This window comes from Synchiropus splendidus, chromosome 16, assembly GCF_027744825.2.
Source record: "Synchiropus splendidus isolate RoL2022-P1 chromosome 16, RoL_Sspl_1.0, whole genome shotgun sequence".
Lineage (NCBI taxonomy): Eukaryota > Metazoa > Chordata > Actinopteri > Syngnathiformes > Callionymidae > Synchiropus > Synchiropus splendidus.
Window position 1 is genome coordinate 6,543,672 of NC_071349.1, and position 15,643 is coordinate 6,559,314.

The following is a 15,643-nucleotide window of genomic DNA, read 5'->3' on the forward strand; positions in this document are numbered from 1 at the left end:
CACAGATCGAGTGCACACTCGATGAACACCAATACAATTCCACACCGTGCACACAAAAGCCTTCACAGTGGCTGCAGGCTCACCAAGCACCTGACCCGTTGCTGCCCTCCTCCAGGTTCCTCCAGAGTGTCCTGGTTGTGCAAGCAGCCTCTGGCAGATCTTCCCGCTCCGAGTTCCAAACTCGCCGTCGACTCCGACGAGAGCAGCCTCAGCAGCGGCACCTACAGTTCGTCTGGGGCTCCCGCGCTGTCGGCCGATTCTCACGCGTCCCCCGTCTGCGGCGCTCAGCCGCCGTCAGTGAAGGAGTCGGACATCTTGAGCGACGAAGACGACGACGGCTTCAGTGAGCCGGGTGGCACACGGGCGACCAGCGGGGGCAGCAGCTCCCCCACCAGCAGCATCGACACGCAGCTGCTGCTGCTGAAGCTCTCGGACGATCCCGTCGCTCCCTGTGTGGAGCCGGAGGGGGGCGAAGACGACACCCCCAGACTGCAGCGTGGTCATTTCAGCACCATCCGGAGGAAAGGCAGCAACTCCAGGAGGAACCAGGGGGCGCTGTCCAACACAAAGGAGCACAGCGCAGCGGAGGTGGCTGCGGTGGACTTGAACGACCTGCTGGAGCGCGAGTTCAGCGTCCAGAGTTTGACTTCGGTGGTCAATGAAGACTGTTTTTACGAGCAGGCGGGCTCAGCTAGTGGTCCGGCGTCATAGCACGTCACTGTTCACATCGGGATCAACGCTGTTTCAGCAGAATTTCAAGTTGAAATAGCGCAAGCGTGTGAGCGGACAGTGATCTTTCCACCCCGCTGATGAAGTGACTCTGTGCCTTTCTGAATCTTTCAATCCTTAAAAGGGTGGAGATGACATCCAAAGCGGTTATTTTGGGAGCAGCAGTCTGGGAAGTTGTGGCCCTCAGAGCCGCGGAACGTTCCACCCGCCGACACTGGCTACAGTCCACCACCTCGCTGCACCTTCTGCACTAACGTTACACTGTCTGCCTGAACGTTTTGTACAGTTTTTAATGTTATTGACACACTAATTTATTTCTAGGTTGTGTATATTCTTGGGTAAATGCTTGAACATTAAAGGTTCAGATACAAAAGATGCAGATCACATTGTTATCAATTTAGTCGGTTGCTTTTGTCGGCAACTGCTTCTTCAGGTCTGAGTGCTGAGATGTGTCGACGCTGCTGAGGATCTTTACTCATTTCAAGTTCTTTGTTGCATATTTACATTTAAAAATACACCTGTAACTGAGTGACAAAAATCAAAGTATAAGTTTTACACCACATGAATGCAGTAGTACCCTTTAAACCTTTCTTTCGAAAGTCTAGAGTGGTCTTCACACCAGTCTCAGCCGCATTCACTTTGCAAAAATCTCTGATCTCTTCTGCTAGTACATTTCTACCGACTTTATACTTGATGATAGAAGAAGATATTTTTGTAAATGTTGGTTCTCAAAGCTTTTTTTTTTTTTTTTTTTTTTTTTTAAGAATTTTCTGCTGGACGCTAGAAACCAATGAATGTGAACGCTTCTCTCTTCTGGAGTCGTTTTATGAATAAAAGTTGGATCTGTGAAAGTGTGGAGTGAGGCTTGTTCTTCAAAGTCTGTCGCTTTGGCTTCAGGTGCGGTGACGGGTAGCGCAGTTAAGCGTCTTATCTTCCGCTTCGTCCCCAGGCGAGAATTCCCGCCACTTCCCGATTAGCTGTCACGGTATCGGGAGCAACGTCTCCAGAGGTTTCACTAGTTTGACAGAAGTGGGACGCGGTTGTGACGAGGAGCTGGAACCGACACGTCGCTACATATACATCTTAGCGATAATAGCCGCTAGGTGTTAGCTTTAGCGAGAGTAGCACATTTTCATAAACAAATATACAGATTTTTCTTGAGTTTTTTTGAGGCGCTCAATCCTTTCAAGTCGGTTAGCATTCAAGCAAAGTGGGGTTTCCAGATACTATTAGCATTTTCAAAACTCACGATTACATTGCTGAGGGATAAGTTTTAGACAAAGAGAAGGACCCAATGGGAGGCACGGGTTGAAAAGTTGGGCTGGAAAACATATCTGATGCAAGGATGATCCAGCCACACTGAACAACACTGAGTTCGATCGCTTGATTTTTTTGCCCAAATCTAGGTTTTAGTGATTTAGTGATCTGAAATAGCAAGGACATGCTAAATGCTAAAGACATGCTGATACAGAAGGCTGCTTCCACAAGTCTGCCAGCTAGCCTGACAATGTAACTCACAACTCAACGATAAACAGAGGAAAATGGCGAAACCCGACTGAGAAGTGCAAACAATATCAGTTGTAGCTTGGCAACAAAACATAAACAAAATCATAGAAATATATTCTTATGTCAATTTTTGTTGAACATTTTCTTGTGTCACCACCTCTCAGCAGGAAGTAGACTCTTATTAGCACATAAGCAACCTATCTTAAAAAGCACCTTTCTTTACTCAAATAACTTAACGTAAGAAAACATTTCATTGTATATTCAATTTTTGTGTATTAAGAGACAACAACACAAGTTCAGTATCTCATCTCATGCTGCTCACTGTGTCCGTGTCAGACTGTGGCGTCCTCATTGAGTCATGTCGTGACTCCACAGATACATTCAAGTGACAACAAGTCAGGAGCAAGCTCAACTCATTCATAGCTCGACAAGACTCACTCAGAAAATCCAAGTTTTCTTCCCCTACAGCACAAAACGCTGCACACTTGCTCACAACCCCAGGATTGTTTTTCGCTGCCAAACTGGAAGTCCAGCTTTCTTAATCTGCCTTGTAGAAATGATGAAATCTGCTTGTAGTCGCAGATTAACGCCCACCAATCATCAAAACTGAGCGACTTCTGCCGCTGGCGAATCAACCCGCGCACGCCATCTGCCACCCTGGCAGGAAGCGGCACCGGCTGCTCATGACGGCGATAATGCGCGCTGATATTGACCAGAGAAGCAGAGCCTCAGCGAGGTAGCGCCTTGATTTAGCTTGCCAGGTGCTAGCATCGCAAGGACTCACAGAATGTCTTAACACACTGAAGGGTAGTTTAAGATTCAGTGTGCAAGTCACATTTGAATCTCGCACTTCAGTTGGAACGTTTGTCCTGAGCCATGCGAGCTGCTGCTAGCCGTATTAGCTAGCATATTAGTTTGTCTTCAGCAGCTAATTTAACATTTTAGGTTTAGTAACTTTGTTGCTTGAATATGTGTTACAGTAGCATCAGCAATATTAGCTGCGTAGTCACATTAGCATTGTAGCGGGATTAGCAATAGACTAGGGTTAGCTCGCTGCCCACGCTGGACAAATGTATACATCATGTCTGCAAGATGTCAACTCAAAATTAAACTGTCGAAACTGTTGTCACAGCTAAAAGGAGACCAAAGAAGTGAATGTTAGCAGTACAGCTAGGAACCTTCTCATAATCATTTGAATTCCCTGATTTATTTCAACACAGATGTGCGCAATAAAAACATCACAGTGGCCTTTAGTTTGAGCTAAAACAGTCATGTATAAATCACAATTCTTCCTTATGTGGCTATTGCGCATACAAAGCTGAAATACTAGGTTTTTTTGTTTGAATTATATATATATACATATATATATACATATATATATACATACATGTTAGCAACAGCGATTGGTTGAAATGAGGAAACAGTAAAAACAGTGAAACAGGATCAGATATGACCACATTCCCGATGTTTCGTCTCAGCATTAGGATGGACATAAAGCGGCATGGATCATTCGCATTTTAGCTTCCGTTCAAACAAACAAATTTAAAAAAAAATTGAGCTTCTTTCATTTTCAACTGCCAAATAACAATGTGCCGTATTTTCGGGTCAGTAAGGCACAGTTCTATAGGTACTGTGACTTATACTACTTATGCACCGTGTACATTTGAAAAGATATAAATTCATCTAAATGTCATTCGACGCTGACTGACATGATCAAGGAGTAAACCTTACATCTTGATTCGCTCTCCAATACAGAAATGTCTTGTGATCACACAGGAATAAGCGGCACAATAACACGTACCATAGATGAGACACTATCATGGTGTTTTTACATGGAAAATTCCCAGCGAGAAACAGCACAATAACAATATGACAGGAACAACTCGGACACCTGGCGGTGAGAGCGGCAGCAGAAGAGTGATATTTATTTACTTCTCATCATTAAAAGCAAGTACTTTACCTGTCATCGTTGTGATAAATAAAATAAAGTCTGCCTTTACTTCCTTGCTAAATTCTGTTTAAACTCAGTTAAATCCAGAAGCATTGAGGACCTTCGTGTTGTTAGCGCTTCACACACTGGTAAAATAATTTCCCTCCAAAAATGTGACTTCTGGTCCGGTGGACTTGTGTGTTCTTTTCTTCAAAAATACAGCGAGCGCACACTGACATGACACAAAGCAACAAAATCACGGAACAATTTTCTGAGCTACACGAGCATGATAGCAACAACGCTACATGAAGCTCTGACAATGCTGGACTTGCTAGCGGGAAGTCAGCGCAGCTACAGGTCACTGTATTTAGCTTGACAACACGATGACCACAAAATACTCAAGTTTGTAGTTTATTGAACTCCCACTAAACAAGGCAAACACTGTATTTTGTCGGAGGGGGTGACAACAATTCGATCCAAATTCAGAGGCTCTTCTCTGTCACCTCAAATCCCCCGCGCTTGGGATAAACTGTGAGCAGAGGAACAAACACATCACTTCAGAAAACATTTATTGTAGTCAGAAAAGATGACATTCGGGATTTAGAACTGGTTTGATGGACCTTTTTCCACAAAAAAAAAAAACAACCCACACCTGTCAACTTCTCAAAGCTCTCTGGAGAAAGAAGGTAATTCTCACCACTTTCCTCCTCCGTGTCCCGGAAGGCTGCAGAGAGGAGCGTTGGTTTTCATGCTTGTAATCAGCGAGCGTGGTTCTTAAGAGACGCTTTTGTGAGGAACTCCACGAATCAAACGTTCTCTGAAGGGTCCTCATCCTCTGCTCGTCTTCTCCCTCTGTGTACAGCGCTTCTCCTCCGCTCAGGGGGAAGGTTTTAAAAATGCATGTGTGCGGCAGGTGGAAATGTCACGGCGCAGAGCAGCGTGTTGTCTGGTGAAGGCTTTTTCAGATTTCTCTCTCAGCACAGTCACTGAGCGCCACCGGCTCTCCCCGCTTTCCTAAATGCTTCAGTCTGAGCTCCTCTCTGAACTCGTAGCGGATCAAAGCGGGTTCCCGTCTGCACATCTCCGCGTACGCATCCACCAGCGCCTTAAAGTGCGGTATGGTGAGATGTGTGGGCCGTAACGTGGGGTCCACGTCGGCCCTCTGCAGCATCTCGCCGGTCCGCTCCTCGCGACCCGCCTCGGGGAACAGCTTTCTGGGTCAGCAGGAGAGAGACGTGGAGAAATCACACTACACACCGCGGCGCTTTGATATCGTAATGATCATGAAAGTTTAAAGACGTTGTAGTTCAAACAGAGAGAAACGATCCCTCAGCAACTATTTCAAATCTGGGAAGATAATTGAAATCACGCAGAAGGAGCTGAAAGTGCTGACGAGATGTTAAACAGCTGCGGTGAAAGTCACCGGCTTCCACAAGTAGAGGAGGGTGTTGGGAAGAGTTGAACCCCATGAAGGTGATACCTGTATAGACCCTGGTGCCCAGTTTGTTCGATGTGGGGGGCAAAAGTGACTCATGAATCCTTCTAGACTTGCTTTTTGTCCACTTCAGGTCACCATAGATCAAGCCTCTTGCGCTACGTATCTCAGTTGATCAGGCTGAAATAAACAAGCAACATGTTTCTTGTACATACGACGGTCCACTGGGGCGCACGTCATAGCTATGTATCTTCAGTTTGTTTGCTCTCACTCCTGAAACGCTGATCTACAGTATATATCTTGGATCGGAGCAGATGGTGCCTTCAGGAGTGGCAGAGTTCTCTATATTACTGAAAAAAAACAGGGTTACTGACAGGATCTGTGCGCGATCGGAGCAAAACAACCCCACAAAAAGTGGAGAGGACTAGTTCCCCAGACGCACATGCCAGGCGCCATGGTCTTCAAGGCTCCATGACAGGTAGGAACACAAAAAAGCATATCATCGCAGAGTGGAATACACTAGATGGGCATGGCTGGGGATACAGGCAGGTGTGTGGAGGCGGGGTGTGACTCAGCAGCTTCATCACCATACACAAGGTACTACACATGAAATGACACTGTGTGTTACTATAGGAATTTGGGGGGATGTGGAGCCTCTTGTTTGGTCGACGAATGAGAGCTATTCAGTATCCTGGTCTCTGGTTGGCTCAGCAAAGTAGCAGTAGGATTTCACCAGAAGGAGTTGCTTACCATCCTAGAGATGGTGTTGCAACCTCAAGCATGGGGAGAGCTTTTTAAGGCTCAAAGTACAGAGATACCTTTTACCATTTCATCGGTAGGTTTTGGAACTAGACAGTCAAATGATTACGCATTGAGCTGCGTCAGAATATCTTCATCGATATCACAGAATATCTTCAGAAGCCTGTGACACTTAACAATAACTTCAAATGGCATGTTTCCACCAAGTGCTCTGGGTCAGTGCGCCTCAGGTATTTACCCACACAAGGGTGTTTCCACTCCCAAGGCATTAAACAGCGACTATTTTTCGGGGGACTTCTAGCGTCCCAGAGTGACGCCAAAGGCAGAATTCTGTGTTGCATGTTGACGCACCAGGTTTTCATCTGACGCACAAATAGCCTTCCACAGCTAATCTTGATGCCGTGCACGAAAGATGAAGGGCATATATACATATATAGCACCTCAAATGACCATGCGTAAACTTGAAGGCATTCAAGAGAACTAAAGCGTGAAGCCATATAAGGCACTCCACATACAACATAGCATCAAAGTTTTGACTGTCATGGACGTCTTGGGAATGAGGACGTGCTGCTTTCCAGACCCTTTACAAGAGGTGGCAGACCAGGGCGCAATCCCTGTGATGGCCTCACAGCCACTGGTGGTTGAATGGGTGCGAGTGAAGAAAAAAAAAAGAGTTGATTGGCAGCGGCAGCCATTGCTATTAGCGAGCGCGAGTGAAAACAACAAAGCTCAACCATGGGCGAAATGAGAGCATGGACGAATGAGGTGGTGCAAGCAGTTTTTCACACTCAATGTAAAGGAGAGTTTGCTTTGTTAAACTGAGTCACACTTCAGATCCAGGGGAGCTGTGTGTCTTGTAGCTTCTTAAACACAGTGACGGCGTCAGTTACGCCTCTTTTAATGATCATTAGCATATGTGTACTCTGACTATTTCACCAGCACGAGGTCATGGTCAGAGCACGTACTCTGCCGTTCATCACATTTAAGCATGAGCCACATCCCCAGCAGGACGGCTAACAACTGTGCTGCCATTGTTGAAATGATGAATGAAACAGTGCAACGTCATCACACCACAGTCCACATCACTGCTACCCCAAAAAGGTACTACACACTGGAGAAAAGAGACCCAGTACAACACGACCCGAGACAAACCTGGTCAACAGGGATTTTAAAGAAGAACAGTATTTGTGTTAACAAAAAAAAAACCAAGATTTTAATATCTCTAGTATTTTGTTTACTTGTGTGTCTAATGCATATGTGAATTTCTAGATATACACAGGACCAACAAACAGTCCTCTTCAGGTGTAGCCAACACTGACTTGTGAATCTTGGCACTATTCTGCCTCGGCAGCAGTACCTTCCCTCCGCTTTGGTCCCACTGCCACCAGCCCACTACTGTTATATAAAAATCTGCTTCCTCTTTTTTTGGGCTGCCACCTCCATGACTCATAATTGCTGCTCTCTTTCGCACAGCCTGCGTTCTTTTGTCATCCCAGCCCACATCCAGTCCCCTAGCAGGCGTGGAGGCGGGCACGTGCATGTGGGTGCGTGTGGGTTTGTGGCTGCTGGTGTGTGAGGATGTTCCAGCTTTCACACTTCTATCACTAAGACCTCAAACACTGGGCCTCATTTGTGAAGGGAAATGAGATGAAGACGGCTGGACAACAGCGAGTGTGAGAGAACAGAGGGAATGACAGATGAGGGGACGACAAGGCTCAAGATGAAGTGTGTATCTGAAGTATTGTAGCATACTCACTCTACTCCTTTATAGCAGGACTTCCTGCGGAACTGGAAAGTGTTTCTCACCACTTTCTCCACCATCTTGAAGGGACGCTGGATTTGGGGCTGAACCAGTGGTGTGAAGTGAACAACTCCCACATCCACCTACAACACACAAGCGGCAGGGGAATATCTTAAAAGTACATCACGACAAGAGAGGAGCAGGTGTGGCGGGCGAGACGCCGCCTGCCAAATGGCAATACAGATGCAGGGCTGGATAAAACAGAGAGGGAGAGAAAGAGGTGGAGGGCTGACGCAGTGGGATAATAGACAAAAAGCGAGAGGCTGGTGAAGAAGATGACGCAGCATGGCTGGCTGGCGAGACGGTTCCAGTTGCCACAGTAACACCTGTGCGCTGGACCAGAGAGCCTTTTTCCTTCCCCTCTCTCTGCAGCAGCTTCCTTAGACTCACCATTATGACCACCTCCGAATCTGTGGAGCGTTCATGTTCTAATCGCCGGCTCATTCAGCATCACTAGACATCAACACTGAGGCTCATTATCTTAAATCTGCTTCTTCCTCGTCTCAGACGGAGCGAGCTGGGCAGAGGCTGAAGGGAGGCAACACTGTGTCCCACTAAACAAGAGTAATTCTTGCATGCTCCTCTGTAGCTAAATCATTCCACCATCATCACAAGACTCAACCACAGTAGACAGGGGTCGCAAGACCTTGAAAACCAGCTGGTCAAATGAGAACTAAAGGAAAGGCAGCCTGCGACACTATTGCCTTAACCCTGGTTCGAGTTGAGGTAAGGTGTCCTTTACTGTTAGAAATGGTGTCAGAAGTGGGATGCTCATTGAAGGTCAGGATTGCAACGCAGTTATGACAGTGTTGTGCAGTGTAAAGATCGACTGATAGTTCACTTCTCTAAAGCAACCATTTGAAGAGAAAGCATGTGGAGGTCAAGGCACATCAGTTGAAAACCGGGTACAGTAAAAACAGGCACAAATATCAATTGGTCTTAAGGGAATCGGCTCTGTACTCTCTTCTTCATTCAGAACAGAAAACTGTAATCTACAGCAGCCCTGTAACTCCGAAAAAGTCAGTTAAATCATTTTCCGTCCCATCTTCTGTTCTCGTTTCGTAACTCGTCGTAGCTCAAAGCTGTTGTCACATTGCGACAGCGGTCCCATCTGGCCATGGCCAGATGTTGGTCAAAGCCTGTCCTCATTATTGATGTTGTGCGCAACATTGGGTGCTGTTTTAAACCCAAAAACCAAGGATGTACTTTTCATGTTCATACATATTTTATGCAGACATGACTTCGCATTAGGGAGCAGCCAAAAATGTTTTTACATCTCCCCAACAGGAAAGAATTTACTTTCTGAGGAAGCTCATGTGACAGTGCCATTGAACTTGTCATCGCTCTTGTACACGGCAAATTTTAAAAAATGACAGTGTAGAATAAAACAAAAACCAAACAGCTGGTGTATTTTTAGGCAGTCCTTTAATTTCTCTGACCCAGAGACCTGCACTGTCAAGCTCCATCACTCGAGGGCCAGATCTTCAAATATGTGCTGTTGAAACAGGAACCTCTTGAACAGTGTACCACAAGCAGTGACTGAAATGTAAAACAAAAAAATAAACATTTGTTGTTTCAGAATCTAAATTTAGCTACTTCATACACAGCTGCAGCCAAAGCTTCATCACATTCAAACCATTTTTTTTTCGACATGTAGCACAAACAAACATCTGCTTTTCCTTCCTTCATTTAACTTATGTCTTTCTATGAAACTTTCTCTGGAGAATGTCTGTTTAATTGTTGACTATAATACTTGCTTTAAAGGAGTGTCACTGCAATTGTTTTGTCTGACATGAAGTAAAGGTACCCTGTCATCGCATACATACTGTACATACATGCATCGACAGTTAACCACCACTCAGTCCTGTTCAGGATTGCGGGGAGTGGACCAGCTCCTGCACTTCCCTGTTATTGCAGTGGTTTCATTTTGAGTTCGAGTCACCGACCCAGGGGCCACGCCAGAAGCCAAAGAGTTTAGTTTAATACATGTTTATCTTTCTATTTATTCTTTTTTTTGCAGACAAATTCGACAAAGAAAACATGAACTCATGTTCCCCAACAAGTCATGCTGAATAGTTCAATTCATAATTCATAAAGGAAATGTAGTTTCCATCTGTGCTCCAAATCTATCCAAAAAAATGAATAGTTAAACTCGGTGATGGGATTTTAAACCCCAAAACGTGCTTGCAAAAGTGCAATGTTGACGTTCAACAGTTCATAAAACACAAGTGTAGAGGGCAGATTATTTAATTTTAGGATCTCAAATGCCCAACCATTGAACTGGCTACACAAGTCTCGGTAAAATGAGGCTTGTCATCGCTGTCAATATTGAGTTGTGAACCAAGTGTTCTATAATAATAATTATTATTGCATAAATTAAAAATGGCACCTGAAGTTGGAAGCAGCTGTAATTCTTTGGCACATGTTTGTCTCACAAATTATTTTCAGCTCACTGCAATATTTATCCAAGACATTAACTCCATCAACTCTTCTTTTTTGATGACCACACAACTTCATTTCACCATTTCATTTTCCAAATGCACATCTTGGTTTGTCTTTATCATCTGAACAGCAGACGCAAACAAAGAGAAATCCTTATCGGCCATCTGTGCATTTGTACAAGAAAGATGTGACAATGAATATCGGAAATTAGGGAGTGAACCACATTCAGTGTGTGAAAACAAATATGATCTCCACACATGCACAGTTGGGGGTCTGCTTCTCCTGCGTGGGAGCGATCTGGATCTGACCAGCTGTCATACGAGGTGGTGTGTTTTTTGTCCAGGCTTATTGAAATAAAAAAATGAAACTGCATGATATGTGAGGGAGAGTCCAGGGCGATCCCTCGCCTCTTGTCCCAGGTAGCCAGGCTCAGAATCAGCCCCCAAAATGAATAAGGAGAAGATAAATTGAATGACATCACTGTCATTCAGTCATCCTCTCATGAACTGTAGCAGCTGCCACAATGCACAGAATAAAACCTAAAAGGCAAACACTCTCATGAAGCCACACTCTTAGCTGAGCAAACACACACGGAGGTAAAATAAAGGGACATCTAATGCAGCTCTCCTGTTAAAATCACAAGCCCCGGGGGGCCTTCTCTGCACCCTTGAAGTTTGCACGTCTGGATTGTGACTCATTCACAGATGCTTTTTTGCATTCCTGTCCTGGAGGCTGCTGCTGCTGTTGATAATTAGGCCAGATAAAAAAGAAGTGGTCCAAGGACTGGAAGAGGTCATCTAATTGGATGTTGAGAGTCCACTTTCTCAGAAGTGTTAGAATTCAGCCCACTGCTGTTTCGCCTCTTATCAGATTTGTAGATAACCTCAAGGAGCTGGACGGCATCAGAGAGCTGGCTATTCGTGGTGGTTTCATATTTTGGAAAAACGTCACGTTCATTAGGATCTTCTCAGCTCCTTTATCTGAGACAATGGATGGAACCTATCTCAGACATGCGATGATAGAGGTGGGGAACACCCTGGATCAGTCACCGTTCCATAACAACAGATGCACAGCTCTGGACAATTTCGACTACTCCATTCACTCCACTATGTTTTTTGGACCATGGGAGGAAACCGGAGTGTCTACAGAGATAAAGGTGTCTCACAAGATAAAGGTGAGAATATGAGGGCTGCAGCAATACCCACTGCTCCACCAGAATGGAAGGTACTGGATAGATGAAGTTCAAATAATGGTGTGAAATCAGAAATCCAACCCCTTTTCTTCAAACCCGACCCCAAAACCACGTCTCAACACAACCAGTATTCTGGCATGTACGAACAGCTATTTGCAGTGAGACTAACTGTACGCTCACACCAAATGCAACTTGGTGACACTTGCTACTCGCGACTGAGTAGCTGCTTTCTAGCCACCATAGTGACTCCCCCTGTGACATGGCAGATCGGAGTGGCAGAACTGAGAATCCATTCCAGTGTTTAGGAAAATCTGGGCAGTGACTTTCAAACGTGCCACCCAATCAGATTTTTCAGAACATATTCAGTGTCGCCAATACATGGATACATACACGGGTTAGTGTGAGTTTGATAGACATTCCAGCAGACCATTTCAACTGGTATGTGTGTTTTCAGTTCTGCACGTTCCACAGATGTTGGAGCATTTAGCTGGTTCCATCGCAGGTGTATCGTGGATTTTGAGCCACATTTTAACACAATGCCTGGCTGAAAAAAATCTCCTACCTCACCAGTTCAAAAGCTGTCTTGGAAAAACATCAAAAATATTATCAGAATTCTACATTGCAGGATGATGTGACACACCGCATGAGACAAATGTGACATCATGCTACTAGGAAAAACAATAGCCATGATGTAATCCGGTATCTAAGCTCAGAACTCATGTCAGCATTGCAAACAAACATGCCAGTGGTGATTATCAGAAGCGCTGAGATTTGTTTAAAGCATTAACTTGTCATATTAAACGCGTCTCATTTAGCGTTAGTGTTGGGTCCAGCTTAATGCGTTCATCATTACATCAGCCGCTATAGATCCGATGATGCAGTCAAAAGCACGCCGGCTCACAAACAGTCGCTCTCAGTGGACCATGAACGGTTGGTGTGCAGTTTGGTTCAAAACAAAGGCCCGGCGTTAGGAGCATCAATACTTCCACCTGTCACATCAACATGGAGGGGGATTTTAGTTTGGAATTCTGCATGCTTGGAGCGCTGCTTGGCTGATGCAAGATCAGAGCGCAATCTGCGAGGAAGAGGCTATAAAAATGGGATGCCTTTAATTCCACTCTCTGCTGGAATAATTAGGCCATTTATATTCTGCAGTTGATGATTTAGGAGAGGAGTTGGGGAGGGGAGGGGGGTCGATATTGGGACTATACAGGCAGCAGCATTTCGGCCATCAGCTTGTCCACATCACCTTTTTGCTATGATTTATGTATGGCCTTGCTACACAGCTTCACTTGGTGGCGGCGGTGTAATATATCCTCCTTCGTGCCATTAATCCTTCGGCCAATAACCTCAACATGCAAGGAAACTCCATTTTAAATCATGAGCTGACACCTGGGCCTCCGCTGAGATGCCCTCGGCTCCAGCTGCCTGGCCCGCCCTCCTCACGGGGAAAATGCTTTGTGTGCGACAGCAGATAGTCAACTGGAGCTGCAGACTTATTGACCCACCGTCACAGCCTTCATATCTTTCCATGCCTCTCCACATACACACATCGAGCCCCTTCTTCATTCCTTCCTTAGAAAAGTGACTGTTGGAGTCAAACGTACAAGGGGAAGACTTGACCTGACACTGAATAGAATTATCTTGAGTAAATGGATAAAATATAATTTCATCTGGGATTATTTCCATTCACCTGTGACTAAATTATGCTGACTGCACTATGACTTTGATTAAGGACAAGATCCAAGCGCGACTCTTCTGCCCAGTTGAAACGCCACAGAAAATACCTTTTTGAGTCAATTGACTCAACCACAACACCACCTCTGGCTTAACATCTGAAAAGGTCAGAAGGATTTGACGCTGAAAGCCACTCGCCTGCTTCCGTTCACCCTTTATGACCCACATCGGTGTCCTAGCCAAAACCTCTTCAGGTACCGTGTTTTTCAAATGCTCCAACTTCACACTTACTAGGACGACAACACACATTTGTGAGCATCAACCCCACAAAGACTATGAGAACATGGCGTGCAGAACACAACACAGGTTCACCAGCCTACCTATAAAGTACTGTGGAACTAGTGGTTACAAGTAGTGGTTCGTGTCTCACTGCCTTGGAAGAAGCTAGCGACATCCTGCGCTGACCCAAGCAAGCATTTCTGAGAATGACCTGTCACTTACTCGTATTATCTTTACAGCACAAATAAAAATACACCTGACAGTCACTAACAGAGAAATAACTAAAAGCTAAAACTAATCTGTTTGATAATGCCAGTTTGAGCTGTGGACCAGCTTAATACCAATAAAGTCAGACTCAGAGAGTCAAGTTGCGTTTTCAGATAAAATAATGTGGAAAATATTACTGTTCCCAGAAGAAAAATTGAAAAGGTCAAAATGCAAAGCTCAGAGCAACAAGCTAGTTTGATATTGTCCACGGCAGAAGACCTTTTCTGACCCACATACGCACAATACTGGAGTCCCCTTAACACACTAGTGAATGGCAGGGTTTCATGACCTTCCAATGGGAAAACACACAGCCCCGTGTTCCCAGTAGCTCCCTCCCAGTTCCACTGTCTTGTTGCATGTGAGTGTTCTCACCGATGCCTTGTGAGTGGTAATTTGTCATGTCCCTCTTAGCGTAGCAGAGACGGGATGGCAGAGGCCCCGGGGCTGCAGGCGCTCCACTACCTGAACCAGTAACACTTATATAAGGCAGGTTCTAAGAAAAGCCGGAGTATGGAAGGAAGACGAACACGGCCAAGCTTAGAGAGCTGCTGCAGCTAAAGAAGAGGAGTTGCATTAATCATGAAAATACCTTGAGAAGACAACCCCTATTACATCAGTGTGGGGACACTGATGTAATAGGGGCACACTGGGGCATCTCCGAGTCGACGGGGCACTCGCCACTGAATCCACCAGGCTGATATGGCTCGAAGGGTTGGGATGGAAAAAAGAAGTCCATGGTTCTTCCCGAGGAATTGCCAAAAGCGTTTAAAAAACAAGAACCAAGAGTGTGACTCAAGTCTCTGACAGCATCAGCTCCTATGAGGAATGCTTTCGTCACAGGGATCACAACCAAAAATTTGAACTTTGCAGAAGGGCAACGCTAAAAATTAAAATGGCATGGGAAATACTTTTATGGATTATTTTAAAGAGCCTAAAAAAATAAAAAAAATATGGCCTGCGAGGGAAATGGTTCACCAGCCATCACGTTGACCTCATTTTTATCACAATGACAAGGCTTTTGTCACCTTGGAGCTGTGACATTCATTCATTACACTTCTATCACTCCGTCTTTTCCAATTCATTGCCAAGTCCCAGCTACCATCACAGGGAACATAGACTAAGGGTAGTGAAAACAATGTTATGGAGCAATTATTTTGAACAGTATGTGTAAATGTATTTTGAAAAATGTTATGAACTGAATTACACTTAAGATTATGTGGCAGAGACCAGAGTGGGTGCACATGTGCATATTTTAGATTTCCTGGCAGGCCCACAAGACATCTCGACAAAATGCACGCAGTCTATCGCCTTAAGAAACTCAAATACTGCAGCAATATGAGCAGCTTAGGGGCTCACATTACCAGCTTCCTTCCACCCGGAGGAGGCAGTGTGGGTTAAAGGTGACTGCGTGAAGTCCGTCAAAGTACTTTCCACAAGATGACAAAACTGTCCTCGGGCTTAGAGCGAGCTAAGAAAATCACCACGTCAATAATGCATCCCAGGAATCTTGTGGCAGAGAGAGAGAGAGTTCTCCACAGCAGGGGACATTGCGACGACAAAACGGAGCACACAGACACATGTGGCCCGGTCACCCTTCTTTCACAAGACCAGAACAATTAATGGAAT

At 45.1% G+C, this 15,643-nt stretch overlaps 2 protein-coding genes across 8 annotated transcripts in view; one reads left to right on the plus strand and one right to left on the minus strand.

Moving 5' to 3' along the window:
- The window catches only part of tiam2a (TIAM Rac1 associated GEF 2a), a 90,297-nt gene extending 88,793 nt beyond the window's left edge, over positions 1 to 1,504 (plus strand). For all 5 annotated transcript variants that reach the window (XM_053844346.1, XM_053844347.1, XM_053844344.1 and 2 more), the window contains exon 27: positions 116 to 1,504. In XM_053844346.1, coding sequence (XP_053700321.1) covers positions 116 to 711 — 596 coding nt within the window. In that variant the 3' untranslated portion in view covers positions 712 to 1,504. The remainder of the gene's footprint in view (positions 1 to 115) is intronic.
- The window catches only part of tfb1m (transcription factor B1, mitochondrial), a 47,854-nt gene continuing 32,217 nt past the window's right edge, over positions 7 to 15,643 (minus strand). The window contains exons 7-9 of one of the 3 annotated variants that reach the window (XR_008412616.1): positions 8,116 to 8,243; positions 5,646 to 5,950; positions 5,261 to 5,379 (exon numbers count right to left, since the gene is read on the minus strand). Coding sequence is in view for 2 of the 3 variants with exons in the window: in XM_053844353.1 (XP_053700328.1) it covers positions 5,127 to 5,379; positions 8,116 to 8,243 (381 nt within the window). In the remaining variant the exon portion in view is untranslated. Of the gene's footprint in view, positions 5,951 to 8,115; positions 8,244 to 15,643 lie in introns of all 3 variants that reach the window. The other 2 variants (XM_053844353.1, XM_053844354.1) reach the window with 2 other exon arrangements.